At 41.0% G+C, this 22,386-nt stretch overlaps 1 protein-coding gene across 2 annotated transcripts in view; it reads right to left on the bottom strand.

The window, feature by feature from the left end:
- The window catches only part of LOC126251810 (uncharacterized), an 82,871-nt gene that overhangs the window by 12,550 nt on the left and 47,935 nt on the right, over positions 1–22,386 (bottom strand). For both annotated transcript variants that reach the window (XM_049952454.1, XM_049952453.1), the window contains exons 6-8: positions 21,432–21,504; positions 16,259–16,381; positions 7,007–7,103 (exon numbers count right to left, since the gene is read on the bottom strand). In XM_049952454.1, the coding sequence (XP_049808411.1) occupies positions 7,007–7,103; positions 16,259–16,381; positions 21,432–21,504 (293 nt within the window). The remainder of the gene's footprint in view (positions 1–7,006; positions 7,104–16,258; positions 16,382–21,431; positions 21,505–22,386) is intronic.

The raw sequence follows: 22,386 nt of genomic DNA, 5'->3' as shown, positions 1-22,386 counted from the left end.
CCATCCTCAGGTGAGCCATCGAAGACTGACAAAGACGCCCTCCGTTCCGCAATATATAGCGTGTAGCGAGTATTCCGTTCATGCGTCAAAATCATATTAACAGACGAAACACACCGCCCGCCAGCAGCGCCCTCGCTGGTAGAACTGCAGAACTCAGCTGTCTTCGGCGTTGTCAATTGCAGCGGCCATCAGAGTACTATGACGTTTTCGTCTGGAGCAGATCTTAGAGATGATGGGGTTCCACGGATTATCTAGCTGGTAGCAATTGTCACGGTTCATCAGATTGTCTGTCATGTGAATTTCCACAGATTCTTTTATGACAGAGTCCCAAAAGGATGTTGCTGTGGCCAAAATTGTTGTCTTGTCATACTCCATTGAGTGTCCAGTGGAAATGAAATGCTCAGCAATTGCAGACTTGCTAGGTTGCAAAAGACGAGTACAGTGTTGATGTTCAGTGCAACGTTCTTCTACTGTTTGCAATGTTTGTCCTATATATGACATGCCACACTGACACGGTATTTTATAAATTCCCGCCTTCCACAATACCAGATCCTCTTTCACTGATCCCAGCAGGTCGGAAATCTTCGATGGTGGACGGAAAATCACTTTCACTTTGAAACCGTGGAGGATTCTTGCAATTTGAAGGAAATGTTGCCAACAAAGGGAAGAAAAGCTAAAGATTTAGTAAATGGCTCTGAGCACTATGCGACTCAACTTCTGAGGTCATCAGTCGCCTAGAACTTAGAACTAATTAAACCTAACTAACCTAAGGACGTCACACACACCCATGTCCAAGGCAGGATTCGAACCTGCGACCGTAGCGGTCGCTCGGTTCCAGACTGTAGCGCCCAGAACCGCACGGCCACTCCGGCCGGCAAAAGATTTAGTAGGTGTGCTCTCTTCTTTCTCCACTCCCTGTTTCTTTGGCTTAATTGCAAGTGCCTTGCTAATTTGCCTTGTAGAATATCCATTCTCTTTGAAAACCCTCTTCAGGTGGGCAAGCTCTTCAGGCAAACTATCTGCATCTGACACTACATGAGCTCTGTGTACCATTGTTTTAAGTACACTCATTGTTTGCGATGGGTGATGGCAGCTGGACGAATTTAAATACAAATCAGTATGTGTGGCCTCTCAATAAACTGAATGCCCCAGAGAGCCATCAGTCTTCCGTCTAACTAGCACATCCAAGAAAGGGAGGCAACCATTTTTCTCTAATTCCATAGTAAATCAAATGTTCTCATGAATGGAGTTGAGGCGATCTAAAAACTCCAAAAAACAGTTGATTTGAGGGCTGTTGATTCAAGTGCTCTCTCCTCAAAATCCTCCATGAAAAGGTTGGCCACCAAGGGAGACAAGGGGCTACCCATGGTGATGCCGTCAGTCTGTTCAAAATATTCTTGGTTGAACATAAAATATGTTGAGGAGAGAGTGTGGCGAAACAAAGCAGTGACTCCCACCTGAAACTTATTGCCAATCAGTGCCAGGGAGTCTGCGAAGGGTACCCTTGTAAAAAAGAGACACCACGTCAAAACTAACTAAAAGATCAGAAGTACTTAGGCGGAGAGGCCCCAGTCTGTTGATAAAATCGGCCGAGTTTTGTATGTGGTGTGGACATTAGCCTACAAATGGCCTCAGCAAGGATGCAATATGTTTGGCTAAATCGTAAGTGGGGGCACCAATATTGCTCACTATTGGCCATAAGGGTAGTCTGTTTTTATGTACCTTCGGAAGGCCATAGAGTCTTGGAGGTACGCTGCCATGAGGTCTTAAGTGTTTGATCGTTTCTGGGGGCAACGAGGAAGAATTCAGGAGTGTAGATGTCTTCCGTTGCACACGTCCTGTAGGATCGTTATCAATCTTCCTGTAGGCAGAATCACTTAGTAGATTGTCATCTCATCCACATACTAACTGCGAGGACGTCAGAGTACTCCGATGGGTGCGGCAATTGACAACGCTGAAGACAGCTGAGTTCTGCAGTTCCACTAGCGAGGGCACTGCTGGCGGGTGGTGTGGTTCGTCTGTTAATATGATTTTGATGCATGCGCGGAATACTCGCTGCATGCTATATATTGCGGAACGGAGGGCGTCTTCGTCAGTCTTCGATGGCTCACCTGAGGATGGCTGGCAGTTGTCCAGTCGAAATATCGTGGATGGAAGCAAACGACGACCGGCTGCAAGCCCAAAATCTTTTTGAATATTTAGTTCGCCGGGAAAATTTTAAATTACATTTGTGTTGTGTGTGGTTACTTTCAGTGCACGTTTTTATCCTTTCGTTAAGCACATCTGAAAATATCTTGCACGCTATATTCACTACAGTTATGGCTCTAAAATTTTTAATAGCTAATTCTTCTCCTTTCTAATATAAAGTGTATATTACTCAAGTTTTCTGGTATCCTTTCATTTTCCCATACATTATCTATTAGCGCACGTATTTATGTATTTTTATAACTTCTGATACTATCCCATCTTCGCCAAGTGCACAGTTATTTATCAATTTATATATCATTGACTCCATTTCTTGCATAGTTGATCTATTCGCTACTTCCCTTTTCTCCCTCTATATCCTCCTTCTGTTCTTGTAGACGTCTTGAACCTGGTCTGAGTTGGCACTGAGCATATCTTCAAAATATTCTGCTCAACTCTGCAATATTTTTTGGTCTCTTGATTATCTTACCATATGTATTTTTTAAGGCATTTTGTGTTGGTTGGAAATTTTTCCTCATCTTTCCTATTTCATGACAGAATTTCCTTGTCTAATTCTGTTTCTTTAGTTCTTCTGTCTCTTGGAATTTTGCTTTCAGCCATTCCTCATTCTTTTTCTTACAAATCCTATGAGCATAAAACCTAAAATCAATGACACTTCTCTGCCTCCAGTCTCTTTACAGAAAATAAAGCTATTTGACCATGCACACAACAAATAGGAAAAAGTTTCTTCTAGCACTTCACAGACTTTTAGGCAAATAAGTAATAGCTGTATATCTGATGCACTCTGTCAGCATCAGCATCAATTATCAATGGCAATGATAAACTTTAGTTTCATGATTTCTGCTGGCCCCTTCTGCCTTTACCAGTACTCAGATGCTGCTCGTAGTTAAAGGTTCCGAGGTGGAGCTGCACCAAAAGATATACTCTAATATATGTCTCAATAATGGATTCAGAATTTAAATTATCAGGATGAATTTCGAATACTTCCCACATGGATTTAAATAACATCAGTAAACATTTGTGGGACTGTTGTTATCAAATGATGTTTTTCGAACAGGCAGTAGCCAGCCTTAAAGTGGCCCTAGTTGGTCACTTATACTGTATAAAACATTGTGCAATATTATTGACATTCTCCCCACACTGTTCAGTGATAGTGTGGATTAGAGTGATGATTACAAAGACACTGCTGCTGTGATAATTGCTCTACTTAGTTGCAAGCCAAAAAAAAGGGGGGATGAGAAATTGGGTCAAGGAGCGTCAATGATCACTCACGAAAAATTGTTGAGAACTGAGGTCAACAAAACAAAAAGATCATCATAACACTATTTGTCTGTTGATGGTAAAACGCTTGATACATTGCTGAAAATGACTGCACTTCGGCACTTTGTCCCCCCCCCCACCCCCACCCAAACATTTGGAATCTGAATCTGGAGTATGATGTAGCACTAAGTGGCTGATCACAGTGAGACAATACTATGGTTTTAGCAACTGCTGTATATTCTTATGTTTGTTGTTTTAAGTACAGTATCGAAGTAATGTATATGTAACAAATACTGAGTGGATAATCATCAGTTCTCTGGGGTATAATTGCTTTTTGTGTAGCCTATAAAATTTAGTTCTGGAGGCATGATGCGCCTCAAACCTGACCAACTCATTTACATAAAAAATAAACTGCACCTTCTTCCTCCTACCGGTTAAATTTTTGCTGACACTCTAATTCCATGGTCAAAATATTTCAATGGGAGATGTAACTCCACCAAGTCAGTGCTTTTCTATTGCACTTGAATAACTTGCTACTAGCAATTCTTTAAAAAACTTAAAATTTACACGTGCAGTTTCACTTGACAGTATTTGGTACACAGTTGTGGAAACATGTCATGCAGTAATATGTGTGCTAAACTATTATATCCGGGTGGGTAATGTAAACACACACGTACATGTCTATATAGACATTTATTCGTAATTTTGCACCATTTTTTTTTTTTAATACATTGTCCTTCGTAGCTTTTCTGTACTCGTCTACCCTAACATCCCACAATGCTAGCAGTTATTCATACACTTTGATACACACTAATCACAATACTTTTTCATATTGTTTTGAACTTATTTTCTACATCATAACAACGACAAACAGTGAACACACTATGATATCCACAGTTTGTACCATGCGGGAGACTGGCAGGGATATTATCAATACTGCCCACAGACAGCACAGCATTTTCAGGAAAAGCAAAATATTTTGGAAGTTCTTGATGGTCTCAATATTACTACACATCCCTAGATGTTTAATATTATTGCAAATCATGAAAAATTGTGCAATATTATTGAACATCTAGGGAGTGCTTACAGCTGCATCTTGAAATTTTGGTTAGCTAAATGTAGCCTCCTGAAGCCTCTGTTCTTTGAGCCTAAGGGCCATTAACCATCCTCCACTCAATTTTCATGTTCTGCTACGCACAATTAAAGTGCATAATCAGAGCTGCTGCGCCTTTTCTATCAAATCCCTGTCTCTGTATATCTCTATTATACACTCCTGGAAATTGAAATAAGAACACCGTGAATTCATTGTCCCAGGAAGGGGAAACTTTATTGACACATTCCTGGGGTCAGATACATCACATGATCACACTGACAGAACCACAGGCACATAGACACAGGCAACAGAGCATGCACAATGTCGGCACTAGTACAGTGTATATCCACCTTTCGCAGCAATGCAGGCTGCTATTCTCCCATGGAGACGATCGTAGAGATGCTGGATGTAGTCCTGTGGAACGGCTTGCCATGCCATTTCCACCTGGCGCCTCAGTTGGACCAGCGTTCGCGCTGGACGTGCAGACCGCGTGAGACGACGCTTCATCCAGTCCCAAACATGCTCAATGGGGGACAGATCCGGAGATCTTGCTGGCCAGGGTAGTTGACTTACACCTTCTAGAGCACGTTGGGTGGCACGGGATACATGCGGACGTGCATTGTCCTGTTGGAACAGCAAGTTCCCTTGCCGGTCTAGGAATGGTAGAACGATGGGTTCGATGACGGTTTGGATGTACCGTGCACTATTCAGTGTCCCCTCGACGATCACCAGTGGTGTACGGCCAGTGTAGGAGATCGCTCCCCACACCATGATGCCGGGTGTTGGCCCTGTGTGCCTCGGTCGTATGCAGTCCTGATTGTGGCGCTCACCTGCACGGCGCCAAACACGCATACGACCATCATTGGCACCAAGGCAGAAGCGACTCTCATCGCTGAAGACGACACGTCTCCATTCGTCCCTCCATTCACGCCTGTCGCGACACCACTGGAGGCGGGCTGCACGATGTTGGGGCGTGAGCGGAAGACGGCCTAACGGTGTGCGGGACCGTAGCCCAGCTTCATGGAGACGGTTGCGAATGGTCCTCGCCGATACCCCAGGAGCAACAGTGTCCCTAATATGCTGGGAAGTGGCGGTGCGGTCCCCTACGGCACTGCGTAGGATCCTACGGTCTTGGCGTGCATCCGTGCGTCGCTGCGGTCCGGTACCAGGTCGACGGGCACGTGCACCTTCCGCCGACCACTGGCGACAACATCGATGTACTGTGGAGACCTCACGCCCCACGTGTTGAGCAATTCGGCGGTACGTCCACCCGGCCTCCCGCATGCCCTCGCTCAAAGTCCGTCAACTGCACATACGGTTCACGTCCACGCTGTCGCGGCATGCTACCAGTGTTAAAGACTGCGATGGAGCTCCGTATGCCACGGCAAACTGGCTGACACTGACGGCGGCGGTGCACAAATGCTGCGCAGCTAGCGCCATTCGACGGCCAACACCGCGGTTCCTGGTGTGTCCGCTGTGCCGTGCGTGTGAACATTGCTTGTACAGCCCTCTCGCAGTGTCCGGAGCAAGTATGGTGGGTCTGACACACCGGTGTCAATGTGTTCTTTTTTCCATTTCCAGGAGTGTATTTTGATATGCCATCAATCAACATTTAATACTAATGTCTTGATAGTGCTGAAAATCTTTTTTTCTGTGTCATTGACAGTTCCATCCACTGTAGAAAGGGCACACTAAGTTTATAAATGTCTTACTAGAGTGGATTACAGTAAGGTAACATAAGTGGCAGCACCTAGTGACAGTTTCATAAATGATTAGAAGAAAGAAGTGCAAGAAAACATGTTCCATTATATTTAGTTGTTAAGAATTTCCTTGCTTGGTGATAGTGTTTTTGGGAAGAAGTGTTTTACTAGCAATATCCTTTTTGTGAGTGTATTTTGGTCGAGGTCTTGGGTCTTGTAAATAACTGTAGCATACTGCTAGCTGGCAAACAGTAGAATATGAATTCAGTGTAAGTTTATTGGGCAACATTTGAAAATAGTTTACACTGGAAGTGAAGGAACTTGGTGCACATATACCAGATCTAAACATAAATCAAGAACAAACCCAAGCAAGGGAGCAATGCAAAAGGATGTTTAGCCACCAACATCACATTTCCTGATACTTTATCATAATGAACCATACTAAAACTGACTTGTGGAGATACCTGTAATGCAGTGTACCACTTAAACTGCAAAGGGGTACCATATTTCATTCATTTACAAGTTCATCACCTAGTACTTATTTGGACAACGAACTACGATATCTTCATTTTTGTTTTGAAAAAGAGCATGTTTAAATATGGTCCTGCATTCTACATTGAACAGCATTAGCCCACAACCTAAAAGAAGATGGCAGCTGCCAATTTTTATTTTACAGAAAAGCCACACTCATTAGGAACCATGTCAGTGACAGGATGCAACTCAATTAAGCAAGTTAGGTACTGCCTACCTGTGTTTGTCTTCATTTTTCCAGCTGCTAACAGCAATATGTGGAGGTGGTAGAAAAGAGCGAAGAGACTGAACAAGTTGAATTGTATCTACCAATGCTGTAAATCCAGAAAAGATACATGGTTTTACTGTACATTTTTAATGGTCGTTACATAAGATATCACATTCTTCTAGGCATACAGTTAACCAATGTGATTATACTCAGCATGACATATTATCTAGAAAACAGCATATGACTTTCCTGGAGTAATGCAAAAATTGTGCACACACTAAGCTAGGAGTAATGCAGTTAACCAGATTGTAACTTTCAATATGAACTACATATATCACTAATTATCTCCATTTATTAAATGATAAAAGATAGTACAAACACAAACACACACACACACACACACACACACACACACACACACACACACACACACACACACGTCTACATTTTTGATAGTGACCAAAGAGAATCATGTGTACTGAAACGCGCGTGTGTGTGTGTGTGTGTGTGTGTGTGTGTGGTTAAAGGGACAATTAACTGTGTCGGTTACAACTCAAACCAATGATGCATCACTGAAAGACAGTGGCATAAAATGTTCAGCAATCATGAAAGGTAAAGAGCTGTATCAGCCATTTATCTATTAAACAGTAACAAGTGAAAGGATATGCTGATTTCAGTTCAATCTGTTAAGATAGGCCATTAGTGAATTGTACTCAGGGTTGCCACAAATTTCCTCATGTGAAATTCCATGGTATTTCCCTGATCAACAAGTTTCTGCATTTATACCAGACAAATTTGGAGATCTCAAGTATAAGTGAAGACATAAGTTGACAACAAATGGAAGGACTTCTGTATTTCTCCCCCAAATGAGCAAAAATCTTGAGTACTAAGATCAACATCTTTTGTAATGAACTGTTTTTAAATGGAGAAAGACCACTATTGTTACTTCAATAAAAGGAAACACATTTGGTGACACAGATACACATTTCGTTGGAGCTACAATACAGATTTAAAATACCTTCACTGGTTTCAAAAAGAACTTCAGAAAACAGTAGGCCCCTTGAAAGAAGTATATAAGGCAGGGAAGAGTTATGTAAATCAGTACTACAGGTGACCACAAATAAAATGTTGGTTCTACTATGTTCAGTTATTGTTGGTTATTACCCACGGCGCTGTGTCTATAATTGTACAGATATTGTCTGATTTTTCTTTTGATAAATTAATGAGTACATAGCATACAAACAGCCAGTGACTGCCACAATTATCTTCTTTTTACTGTCCATACTTTCTAATATATAAGTTAATTTCGAAGTGCCAAAATGTACCAGAACAAATAAAATGTCTATAACACACCGCACTGAACAATGTACTTGTGGTGAGACACTCGCAATTCCTGAAATCCATCGCTCGTGGCCTCTGGCCTGTCAAGGAGCACCACAGTCCTGGGACCTTGGTTAAACCAGGAAAACTAGCCGCATTATGCCACACACAAACAGACCCGGCCTGTGGGCAGATCGGTGAGGCTTGCAGGGCTTTCACATTAGTGGGAAAGCTAAGTGCTAAGTGGGCTTGAGATCAGCAGGCCTGATTTGTTAAACATACCCACAGAAATGGCCTGTGGGTTTGTCCCATCATGGAAGTCCACTCATGTGGCCAGCTATTCATGTGTCACAGACACCATGTTGGTGTAATGAGACTGTGGTGATAAATCCATGCAACAGATAACTTGCGCAAATACTCTGAGAATCTATACTAATGAGGATAGGTAGCAACCCACTGTACAGATGGTCACTGAGCCACAAACAGGCACAGAAAAGACAATCACACTTTCACAACTAAATTGTGAGCCTTAGCTTTTGCCAGAAAACGAGCGCGCACGCACACTCACACTCACTCTCTCTGTCTCTGTCTGTCTCTCTCTCTCTCTCTCTCTCTCTTACACACACACACACACACACACACACACACACACACACACACACAAACAAACAAACAAACACATATATTCACATAATCACTCATGCACACATATGACCACCATCTCCAGCAGCTGTTTCGACAATCTCTGAGAATCAGATCCAAATAAACCATTCCTGACGCCTCCCTGCCTCTTGTCGGCAGCTGCTGGGCTAGTGGCAAGAAGTGGTGGCAGCACTGACTGCAAGCTGAGGGGAGTGATAGGAAGGGGAGAAGCAGCAAGAATGAGGGAGTAGGAAGTGGCGCATGTACTCAGCTGTGTCACCCACCGACGATGCATAACATCTCAGTAAACAAACCATTTCATCTACTGAGACGAAAACAAGATTTTCCAATGTTTTTCTTTTTTTTCCAAATTTTCCTGAGATGTTTGAAATTCCCTGATTTCCAGAACTTATGGTAACCCTGGTACTGCATGATTCACAGAATCTGTATATTATTTGTTTATTTATTCATTATTCATACTATTCCAGAAAATCTTGGAGTTAACTTCCAGTAACATCTCTAGAACAAACTGACTTAACCATCATTTATCAACTTCCGGCCTTATACACCAATCAACTGCAGAGATTTACAAAGATCACAGCCAACAAAAAAATAAGTACCTGTTAATGTAAGACTACAGTTGGTATAAGAGCACTGTTTCTTTAATAAGTTGGTAACATGAGTTGGTTGTTTTTTTAATAAAAAACGAAACCAGTCTTTTTTTGTAGCTAAGTGCTTCTACATGTTCTTTAAAAAAAGAAATTCTGTGGAGTGTCAGAAACAATTAAAGAAAATCACCAGATTTTACAATCAGATACCTTGACAAGTTATGGGCACTGTACAGCTGGAAATCTGGGAAAGTAAGAAAAGTGAGAATTTGTGAGTGTAAAAAGACTGGCTTTCCCAGTAAGATGATCTGTACATTGTGTGTTATATTTTGGCTTCATCAGCAGAAGGAACAGCATTAAACAGAGTTCTCAAATTAAAAGACACTACAAGTTTTCCATTATGGAGAATAAATGTGATGTTCATGGCAAAGGGACTTGTTGGATATTTTACTGGCAATATCTATGTGGGAACAGAAAGAGACGCTTGCAAAATACTACATTTTGAGGGCCATAGATGTCATGTTAAAAAACATTTGTTACCCATGAAATATCCACGGAAATGTATGATACACCTACAAAGTTCTACAACTCTGAATGTGGTATAAATCTAATTACGATGTCCTTTATTGCTAAAGTGCAAACCCTAGCATTCAAGACTGAATCACCTGGGGCGGAATCCTGACAAAATAGCATTGATGCATGGATAATAACAAAGTTACCAGATGAATATAAACAATTTGGAAGAGCTTGGGACTTTACTGCCAAGGAAGAGGAAACATTGAAAAACCTTTATTCAACACATCACTAAAAGAAGATAAAATGAAGAAAAATAAAGATGAAATATGTATTGCATTCAAAGCTGCAGCCAACAAGAATAAACATCAGAATAAAAACAATGGGAAATTAGGAGGTGTTTTGAATGTGGATGTTTAGATCACTATGTCAGTGAAAGTAAAATGATACTTAGCAGTAACAAGAACAAAACACAATGCTCTACCTGTGCAAATGTCATCTGGGAGGGGGTCGGGTAATAAAAGGACTGCCTCTATGTCAGTACTGCAAAAACACAAATCATCCAGCTGCAAAATATTACAAAGAGGAACACGAGAAAATGAATAAATCAGCAAAGGCAGTTCCCCCCCCCCCCCCCCCCCCTCCACCCCAGGAGTATTTACAACAGAAAAGCAAGTAAAGAAAATTGATAAAATAGATACCATGATACCTGCCTGCTCCTTTCCCTACTTCTGCTCCAGCACTACACACACTTTCTATCTTCCCAAGTCCTTTCTCCTTCTCTAGTTGTGCTGTGCTGTCCTGTCCTGTCCTCACGCAGTCGGACCTCAGTCCCTGGAGACAGTGGCCTAGTGTGTGTGTGTGTGTGTGTGTGTGTGTGTGTGTGTGCCTGCTCGTTTTCTACTTCAGAAGAAGGAATTTGTCCAGAAGCTTAAATATTTTAGCAGTCTTTTTCATTGTGCCTGCCCGTGACTCAACACCACCTCAACATGGACATACCAATTTTCCTTTCCATATTGTTGCTCTTCCATGCTGAAATTTCCACTGTTTGATTTTGCCTAATGGCTTTCCTTCCACCACACAATCCAGTGCTGTTTTCCCATGTTACTATTATTTGTATCTGCAGCATCTTGTGATCCACATTCTTCCTGCTCATATAAATATTCCTGGACCTTACAAATTGATCATTATCTCCCTTCACCCTTGTGAGTTTTTCTGTACCTTACTGTGCCACACAGACATTGGTGCACCATGCACCTAACCAACCCATTCCTCCCCTCCCTCATTCTCTTCCCTTATTCAAGTTCACACAAACTGGCCTCACCTAATCCAATTAAACCTGCTGCCCCTCTCATCACACGTAACCACCTACCTACCTACCTGCATCCTACCATTATTGTCTTCTTATTTATTTTTCTCTTTGACCTCGTTTTGTTTATACATTGATTTGAGTTCATTTTGTCTTTCACTATAGGCCTTACTCAATTAGGTTTCATTTTTTCCCACTGTACTTCATCTGTTTAATGCTTTTTGTGATTTTTACCACATATTTTTATGTGTTTTCTATTCACTATGATGGATCCTTGCTTCTTCCATCTGTGCCGATACAGAAAAACTTCCATATCCCTGAGCTAGAATGCAGTCTCACATACCATTTCCGCATTGTTGTTGACTCATGGAATTCCCTAAAATGGAATGATCAGCAAATTACTCATCTCTGACAACAATCCCTCCTTCCACTAAGACTTCAGACCCACAACACAGACCTGGACCTGCCCTCAAAAAGTGGAAATATCAGTCCTTTCTTAAGGCCTTTCCCTTAGCCCCATTCCTCAATTAAATAATACTGGACTAGTTAACGGTCTTCTCTCCTTATCCCAGACCCTACAGCAGAAACACTTTCATGCCATCGATCCCATCAGTCAGACTCAATCCAAAACCAATACTGAAACTTGCGAGATTCAGTTTACTCCTCCATCCAACTGTGATCCATCCCCACTGCCCCTGTTAACCTGTTAACTTTCCAGAAATTTCCTAACGTGAAATCTTGCCTCACTATCATTCCCCAAATCTCTCAATACGGAAACCAACCTTACACCCACAGAAAGAACTGCAATCCACCACTTAAAAAAGGATCCCAACCATATAATCTTACATGTCAAAAAGGCTCCATCACTGTGGTAATGAACTGCAGGAAGGACTCCATCAGCTATCAGACACATCCACCTATAAATCCTGCCACAGTGATCCCATTTCTGAAATCCAACAGAATTTCCAGTCCCTCCTCAAATCCCTATGTCCATCCCTTAACCTCTCACCTTAGTCTCTTCTCTCCCCACTGCTCTCCGCACTTCTACCTACTACACGCATCTTAAAAGTACATAAATTCAACCATCCAGGATGTTCCAATGTGGCTGGTTACTGTCCCCCACAGAGGGAATCTATGCTTTCATGGACCAACACCTTCATCCTATTACTTGTAACCCAGTCCCCTGGATAAGACACACCAACCATTCCTCTACTGCCTCTCCACGGGTCCTGTTCCCTTACCACCTGGCACCCTGCTTGTCACTATTTATGCCATCTCCCTCTACATTGCCACAACTGAACACTACATTTCCCAAAATCCAGTTGACTCCAGTCCTACAACCGTCTTCTCTAGTCACCATAACCAACTATATCCCCACCCACAAGTACTTCAACTCTGAAGGCAACACCTACAAACAAATGTGTGGTACAGCAATGGGCACCCACAAGGCACCATTTTACACCAACCAATTCATGGGCAATATAGAGGAATCCTTCCTTACTGGCCATAACCCCAACCCCTAACATGGTTCAGATTCACTGATGTCTTCATGACAAGTGCTGAGGACAATGACATCCTATCTGCATACCCCTAGAAACACAACACCTTCTCCTCCATTTGCTTCACCTGGTCCTCCTCAATCCAACATGCTGCCTTCCTTGATGTCGATCTCCATCTCAAGGATGGGTACATCAGTTCCTCTGCCCACATCAAACCTTCCAACTACCAACAATACCTCCACTTTGGTAGCTCCCTTCCATTCCATGATAAGAGGTCCCTTCCATACAATCTAGTCAACACTAGTTGTTGCATCTGTAGTGATGAGCAGCCCTCTCCAAATGTGCCAAGGATCTCACTAAGGCCTTCACAGACCAAAATTACCCCTCCCAATCTCACCCAGAAACAATGTCCTACACCTTGTCTCTCAAGTCACCTACTGCCCCCCCCCCCCCCCCCCACACCACCATATCCATTGACTGAACATGAAGGAGCACTCCTCTCGTGACTCAGTACCACCCAGGACTGGAGCAACTGAATCACACTCTCCACCAGTGTTTTGACTAACCTTCATTGTGACCTAAAAGAGGCATGTCATCCCCACACCTCCCACAGAGGTATTCCATCACCAATTAACCCTATGCAATATCACTGTCCATTTCTTGCTCCCAATACCTTGCCTCATGACTCAGATCCCTGCAACAGTCCTAAATGCAAGACCTGTCCCATACATCCTCTCACTGCCACCTACTCCAGCCCTGTGAAGGGCATTTCCTACCCCACCAAAGGCAGGGCCACATGTGAGAATAGCCATTTGATCTACAAACTAAGCTGCAACCACTGTGCAGAGGCAGTCTGACAATTCAGTTGCTGATACACTGCCCAATATGATGTACTTCACCTTAACGACTGCTGTCAAAGTCTGTCATCTGGATTCTTCCTACTAATACAAAATTTTCTGAGCTGCACTAATTGGAACCCTGCCTACAATGTATTCTTCGTATCCACAACCCCTCTAGCCTCTACCTTTGCTAGTCCTTGTTCTTCATCTATCTATCCTCATCCCTGCTCTCTCCCCAGTACTATGCCTGCCTTATATCCTGCCAAAGCACCTGAAAGTCCATTCCCATACTCTGCTTTTTTCTTTCCCTCTCCCCTCCCTCAGCACGGCCTACTGATGCTTCACCTAGCAGCCCTATCCTGTCTCCAAATCATCCCTGCACATTCCCTTAGGTATCACTAACACTTCTCCCTCCATTCCCTGCTATCCCTCCCCCTCCCCACTCCATGCTGCCACCTTACCCCCACCAACCACCCTAGTAGCCTGCTGCTCACATCAGATGCAGTTGCAGACAGGGTTCAGTGCCCCCCAGACAGTGGCCATGTGTGTGAGAGTTTTACTTGTGTAAATGTGTGTGCTTTCTACTTTGGAAAAGGAATTTTGCGTGAAAGCTTAAATATTTTAGCTGTCTTTATCATTTTATCTTTCTATGACTCAACACATCACCTCCCTTATCCTTTCCATATTGATGTTGTTCTGTCCTAGACTCTCCATTGTTTGATTTAGATATCAAGTTTGTTGTAGACAGAGGTAGTAATGAACACATGCAACATGAAAGGAAAATTATGTCACATGTGTAGAGCCAAGAAGATATAAAAATTAAGGTTCCAAAGTGAAATTTCATGTGTTCTAACCTTGTTGGTGAAGTTGAATCATAACAGGTGCTGTTGCCAAATGTGTCGCAAGACATTTTAATTTCAATTACCTGGGGGAAAAATGCCAGAACTGTGTGGCGGAGTGGACAAAATTGTGTCAGAAGATGAAATGCCTTGTTGTGAAACATGTATCATGGCAAAGGAAGTTAGAAAACCATTCAACACTGTGAGGCATACAGCAATGAGACCCCTTGAGATTATTCACATGACATAAGGTGAAGGTATGTCCACCAAATTACTTCAATGAAGAATATTTTATAACATGCCCTGATGTCTTGAAAGTGTATCTTTTACATAGGAAAGGTGAAACAGATGACCACATCAAGAAATTTGTAAGTGAAAGTGAAGCTCATTTCAATCTGAAGACAGGAAAAATCTGACTTTAAGGAATAGTGTAAAAACAAAAGTACAGTGATTAACTAAAGAGTTTCCTCAACTGCATGGTAAGGCAGAAAGAATAAATCTCACTATTACAAATAATGTAACATCCATGTTGTTTGGTTCCAAAGTTGGAAATAAAATGTGGGGCTATGCAGTTTAAACTGCAGTTTATTTCATGAACAGAAGTCCTATTACAGTTGATGATATGGCTCCAGCTCAAATGTGGTATGGAAGAAGCCAAATTACTCAAGACTGTATTTTTGGGATGTGATGTTCACAAAACAATTGGGTGTTTAAAAAGCTAGCTGGTACACTTGCGAAGTGAGCAGTATTTTGCACCAACCCACCCCCTACCTAATTAAACTGTTACCCCCCTGTAGTGAACGGTTCTCATTATTGATTATTATTATGTATTGATGGTCAAAGACTAACGCTACATGTCAATTGTTACCAATCCCAATCACCATTAATGTATGTCATGGTCATCACTGTGTGAGGTCATTAATTACCTTAATTAATGCAGTGTTTGTACTATGGTGTTTACAAAAGATGGGAGCGATAGTTTTTGTGTTAGCGTTCACTAATCGATCATGAATTATATATCCCAGGTACTATGCTCATTGGTTGGTAATCGTAAAATGACTCTCGGTTTTCAGTCTCAGTGATAGACTGGACTATGATTTCTTGTGGTGTGGGACATGTTCCATTCATGAGAGGAGAATTAAACAGGTCTTTTGAGACAGGCACTAGGCTATCTGCAAAATTCCTGATAAGGGCTACTTTGATATCCCTGTTGCCTACCACCTCAGAAGCTATTCTCGTTATGGCTTTTCTTGTGGTACTAATCATAATGCATTTTATGTGGAAAGTGTCTTGGTTAGTTACGTAGTCTGAGGATTATGGCAGGTGATAATTCACTACAACACAGGGGTTTGTTGGTGCTGAGAAAAATTCATTCAGTTCATCAAATGAGACCTTCTTTTCGTAACACCCAGTCTATAGAGATTCTTCCACAGTCACACTGTCTACAGTCAGCAAGGAAATGAAAATTAATTGGTATCTGTTCTTAGAATGGTACAGTCTTATTCAGATATATTTTTCAACCTATCCTTTAATTCTGAAGATGTTCTAAAAATTTAAAAATACTTTGTCTTTTCTTTAAAACCTGTGCTGTTCTAGTTTCAGTGGTTAGACAGTATGTGCATTATTTCATTTCTGTATGCTATGATAGCTTGTAACTCAGATTTTACTAACTACATGCCAAAATATACTTACTTTTTTGTAGTGCTTCAGACTGTTTCCCATATGGTTTGCACATTGCTGGTCGAATACAGGTCTTCATTCGAGACATATTTTTCATTATTTCAGTGAATGCCCTGACTATTTTTTCCTGTCCCCCTAAAAACAAAACAAAACAGAAATACAAAAATGAGAACAACACTCAAATATGAAAAGATTGTGATTGTTCATTTGGTAATGTGTATGCAGTTTCAGTTCTACACAGCACACAAGATACATGAAAACCACTATCACCTGAACTTCATTTGATCCCTTGCATCAATTTCCACTAATGATTATTTAATGAAAAGTACATGAGCTATTACTACTAATCAGTTTAGAAGCTGAATCAACATTAAAAATTGCCATTCTAATCGGGAACAAACAGGCATCACTATGTATTGTATATTGAGGTAACCAATGATTTATTAGGACTATCAAGTAAGAACATTTCAGTAATACAGTGAAGAAATAGAAGAAGTTCTACTACGAAGATCCAAAATTTGTAATGTTTTGGCCAGAAAGGGCACCAAATGCAAGACAGGAGGCCCTGAGCCACAAGCGAGACTGGAGCTGGACCGTGAAAGTCATCACATTGTCTGACCAGATGCGATCATCACACACACAGACTGTTTTGCCTACCTAAAAGAATGCTCATAATTTGCACAATACAGACAATTTTTCAACGAAAGAGCTGACACAGGGCTTGCAGCTGCCAGAGAAACTAAAACAATAACAATGGAATGCTTTCCAAGAATAGCTTGTCTGGTGAGTGCATATGTATTTTTTAGCATGAAAAGCTATGAAACTTGCTGTTAAATAATTTGACCGATGAGAAAATTTTGCAGAATGATATGGGAGAGATCCTCCTAAAATGGGTGGCTTTAGTGATATCCTTTGCGAAAGACCCTTCACTACGGCTCAAAGATTCCTCAGGATTTTGCTACTGGAGGCAAGGAGTGCCAGTGATTCAGAGCCAGCGATTCCACAGAGCCACCACTAGCTCCATCATCTTTGTCTATTATGCATGCCAATGTTCTCTCGCCCTAAGCATGTGCCTCCAGAAGGCCTCATTGCCAGCACATTGTATATATTGCCAGGTAATGACATACACACTAAACGCTGCCATCATAATACATCTGCCAATGGTCCATCTGTCTCAGAGTAACAATAAACAAGCTTTGGAAAGCAACCCTCAACAATTTTCATTAATATAATACACACATTATTTTGTTCTTACTGTCCAACACGGTGATGGAGAGATTTATTCATTTGTTTTGCAATGATTGGGAGAAAGCCAAATACTAAACCTCTTTTTCCAAAACTGTTTCACCAAGGAAGACTGCACTGTGGCTCCTCCTTTAAATCACTGAACCCCAAGGTGGATGGCTGGTTCATAACAAGACATTTCAGCAGGACCTGCAGCCACAACAGTAATTTGACAACTGTGTGTACAGATAAAGGAATATTGTATATTATGCACAACACATATCAGAATCCCCAAAAAAACTACAGAGAAAGTAAATCATCAAAACCATTGATACAAACAGATAACAATGGAGACAAATCCAGGGCTACCTAGCAGGTCATGAGACTCTCAACCTTTGCTGGTCTCGGCAAGAATCACTCGCGCTTTTGCAAATGTGGGCTCCACACATGGCAATATTGCATATTGATTGGTGTATAGAATGTTGCAACTGGAATTGTCATAAACTTTTTTCTGTGAAAAATATTGTTCTAATGTTAATGATAATATATGCTGCAGTTTTTGAAGCCATATAGATAGCAAATAAAACCAGCAATAATATGTGAACACTAATGACGAGTGGAAGGCAATACATTTTGGTAAGGTGAGAGAAACACCCATTGTGATTTGAGGAAGAAGAGCACTGATAAATCCTATTCATATGTAAGGTTTTTATGAATGTAAAGGTGGCCCAGCAATATGTATATTAGGTTTTGTAGGCAACACCACCAGTCATTCCTGTACAGCATGGCCAATGCACATGACCACACAGTTTACTATATTCGTATGTTGATAACGTTCCTTTTCAAGATAGCAGATTTGTTAACAACTGATTCATTTAGGATGTGCTAGGACAAGATCTGCTTCAATTACAGTTAATGGTTAATATGATGTATGAGGTACATATAAAATGTAGACTGGCAATGGCAAGGAAATCGTTTCTGAAGAAGAGAAATTTGTTAACATTGAGTATAGATTTAAGTGTCAGGAAGTCGTTTCTGAAAGTATTTGTATGGAGTGTAGCCATGTATGGAAGTGAAACATGGACAATAACCAGTTTGGACAAGAAGAGAATAGAAGCTTTTGAAATGTGGTGCTACAGAAGAATGCTGAAGATAAGGTGGGTAGATCACGTAACTAATGAGGAGGTATTGAATAGGATTGGGGAGAAGAGAAGTTTGTGGCACAACTTGACTAGAAGAAGGGATCGGTTGGTGGGACATGTTTTGAGGCATCAAGGGATCACAAATTTAGCATTGGAGGGCAGCGTGGAGGGTAAAAATCGTAGAGGGAGACCAAGAGATCAATACACTAAGCAGATTCAGAAGGATGTAGGTTGCAGTAGGTACTGGGAGATGAAGAAGCTTGCACAGGATAGAGTAGCATGGAGAGCTGCATTAAACCAGTCTCAAGACTGAAGACCACAACAACAACAACATAAGCTAGGCCTTAATTGTAGTGATGAAATGCATGACAGTATGCTACAGGAAGCTGCATGATGGAAAGCTTCAAAACATCACTGCCGGCACTACTACAAAACCCTGTTTTTTATTGTTCTTGTGTTTGTGATATTTCCTAAATTGCAGTAATATCAATGCCTGTGAATTGTAGGTCTCATGTGGTTAATGGTGACTCCACGTAATGATTTCTATTGCCATTATTACGTCCCGATGTTACAAAGAGATAAAAGACAAGTTGCAGTTGTCACATTCTGAGCTAATACTTGGTAGAAAGAGGAATGATACCCTTCTTGCTACCTCTACTAGGAGTTCAAACATGAAACAAACTCCACCCAACAGGCCATGAAGGCCCAACAGTACCGACCAGCCGCCGTATCATCGTCAGCTAACAGGCATCACTGGATGCAGATATGGAGGGGCATGTGGTCAGCACACTACTCTCCTGGCCTTATGTCAATTTACGAGACCAGAGCTGCTACGTCTCAATCAAGTAGCTCCTCAGTTTGCCTCACAAGGGCTGAGTGCACCCTGCTTGCCAACAGCGCTCAGCAGACCAGATGGTCACCCATCCAAGTGCTAACCCAGCCCGGCAAAGCTTAACTTCGGTGATCTGGCGGGAGCCAGTGTCACTGTGGCAAGGCCAACATGCCCTCATACTTACGTCAGTACAGTTCTGTCAACATAGCTACATTCATCTACCCCACTGGTCAGAAATGTAATGATACTGTGTGTCAAACTAGCAAAGGATATTCCTGCGTAAATAATAGTATGTGTCACTCTGTTCAAAACCCCTCTATTTATTACACTCAATATGGCTGATCACCTAATCATCATCACTGTTTTAATTTCTTACCTTACTTCACATCACATTTTTGTCAGTTTACAATTTTATAAAAAAAGGCACACCTGCAAGATATCAGCACCATTTGGGCCATAATTCTGATAGTACACAGTTACGACCTTCTGACATTGCAGCTTTTAAACATTTGCACACACTGTTGTTTGTCACTTGCCCTGTCCCACTGCTGCTGCCTAATGCCCCAGTACGAAGTATTGTACAGCAGAGTGATGACCAGAGCCTTCCTACTCACAGGATGTTGAAGGCGAGGGTAGAGAAGGGGGGAGGTTGCCGTGTGTCCAATGCTTTTTGAAATCTTGTCAGAGAACATGTTATTTTACACAAAAAAGAGGCAAGTCAAATGAGTATGTAATATATCAACATCAAACACATAATATGTGTCCAATATAATTTTCACAATATTCTCATACTGGTATTCTGTACCAGTACTTACACAATACTTGAAAATCAAAATGAATATATCTAATCAAGAGAATAATTGTTATGAAATGAAGTTAACAATATACAAATGATGGGAATTCCATGTTGGATTATCAAAAATATAAGAAAAAAATAGATTGCTACTCACTGTAAAGATGAGACATTGAATCGTAGCAGGCAAAACAAAAGAACACTTACACAGTAACTTTTGGCCAAATCTTCTTCAGAAAGCACTCACACACATTTATTCACACAAACAAGCATACCTCATGCACACATGACCAACACTCCAGCAGCTTGGACCAGAATGCATTTTTTTGGTCAAAAGCTTTTCGTAGTGCCTGTCTGCATCTCAACGTGTCATCTTTAAGGTAAACAGCGATCTATCTTTTCCATGTACTGATTTTCGATTTACAATTTAATCATGCCATTCTTGTTGAAGAGTAGCACAAATCCCACAAATGCAGCGTCAGCTTTTGAATCCAAAGAAAATAATGCACAACAGTTATGTTAAAGATTAAGTAGCACTACGCTACTTCTTTAATGATACATTCATTCATTTTGTTAATTTACAGTTCATTTGAGTATCGTGACAAAGTGTTCAAATCCAAAAGATATCTGGCATCAGCCACAGATTAGAAACTGTGCACTTGGGCACAATGAACAAAGCACTGTCGCCTGTTGGTTCACCCACATTATGAACACAAACTTCTTACTCACTCCACTAAACAGCACTTTGCACTCAGGCATTATGCAGCTGTAGTGGGGTAGAGTGAGTGACAAACAATCAGTGCCTGCAAATGATTAAAAGCTGTACTTTCAGGCCATAACTGCATATTTTCAAAATCATGGCCTAAATTTTCACTCAGGATCTAATGCTGGGGCTGATATCTTGCAAATGTACTTTTTCTCCTTAAAATATGAGGTTAAGTAGGTGATGTTTTTTTTGTCAATTGTACCTGATTTCATTTAAAATTACAAGTAATATTCTTTCTTCAGCCATTTTAAAATTAGTTGGGCTATCTTTGCTGACAACACTTCCATGATAATATACTATTTACCATCCAGATACATAATATAGCAGTCTTTTCAAATTTTGGCAACATTTTGTTACATTTAATGGGTACTACATTTCATTTACCTTTACCACAATTGTAAACAAAAATTCAAAATACTTAATTTTACCTTCAGAACCAGAGGATGTTCTTTTATCCATATCACTGTTGGGCCAAGCTCCATTATGAAGGGCTAGAAGATCCTGAAAACAAAGCAAAATTATTTCTTATAAAGTATATGACACTGTATAATTCATGTATTCTGCTCTGCAGGAAGAATGAAGCTTAATGTCATTTTAATAAACCACTTCCAAATTTACTTATGAAAATTTGACAACATACTAAATGCAAAAATTTCTCCCACAATGTAAAAATTCAGAGAAGTATTGAAGCACAAATGACCAAATGAAGAAGCACTGAGACATTACCATATTCTATGGACTATAAGGCGTACTTTTTTCTTCGAAAAATTGCCTCCAAAATTCAGGTGCATCTTGTACTCAAAATATAAAAAATCCAGTGTTTGATTTAAAATTCCCACCAGTCTTAAAAATGGCCATATATTCGCACAGCTATTGCAATCTACGGTGCCAGTGAACTTGAACTGAAAGTGCTTTACGTTATCAGTAACAGTTCAATAATTTTGTTAATAGCTAATTTTGTAATGGAAAAAAATAAAAGGTATTCATATGATGTGGGCTATACATTGAAAAGTAATAGCATATGTAAAAGAACATGGAAACAAGAGCCGCAGTGCAGCATTTCGGCCCTCCACCAACAGAAAGAAAAACACCATTCGTGATTCGCAGGCTAGAAAGAACTGAAAAAAAGACGAAGACTATGTGCAAATAGAGGACTGAGATGTGCAAATAGAGGACTGAGTGCAAAATGGCCAAAACTAGAAGATGACATACTGAAATAGACTCAAGGACACTGTCAAAATGGCACTGGAATTCATACAAAAATTATTCAAATACACGCTCGTAAGATAGCACTACAGTGGAACTTCACAGACTTTAAGGGTGTTCTTGGTTGGTGTTACAAATTTGAAGTGCCATTGACTTAGCATGTGAATCAAAACCAAA

This window comes from Schistocerca nitens, chromosome 4 (genome assembly GCF_023898315.1).
Source record: "Schistocerca nitens isolate TAMUIC-IGC-003100 chromosome 4, iqSchNite1.1, whole genome shotgun sequence".
Lineage (NCBI taxonomy): Eukaryota > Metazoa > Arthropoda > Insecta > Orthoptera > Acrididae > Schistocerca > Schistocerca nitens.
Note: the sequence above shows the minus strand (reverse complement) of the source record. Positions and strands in the feature narration are given on the sequence as shown.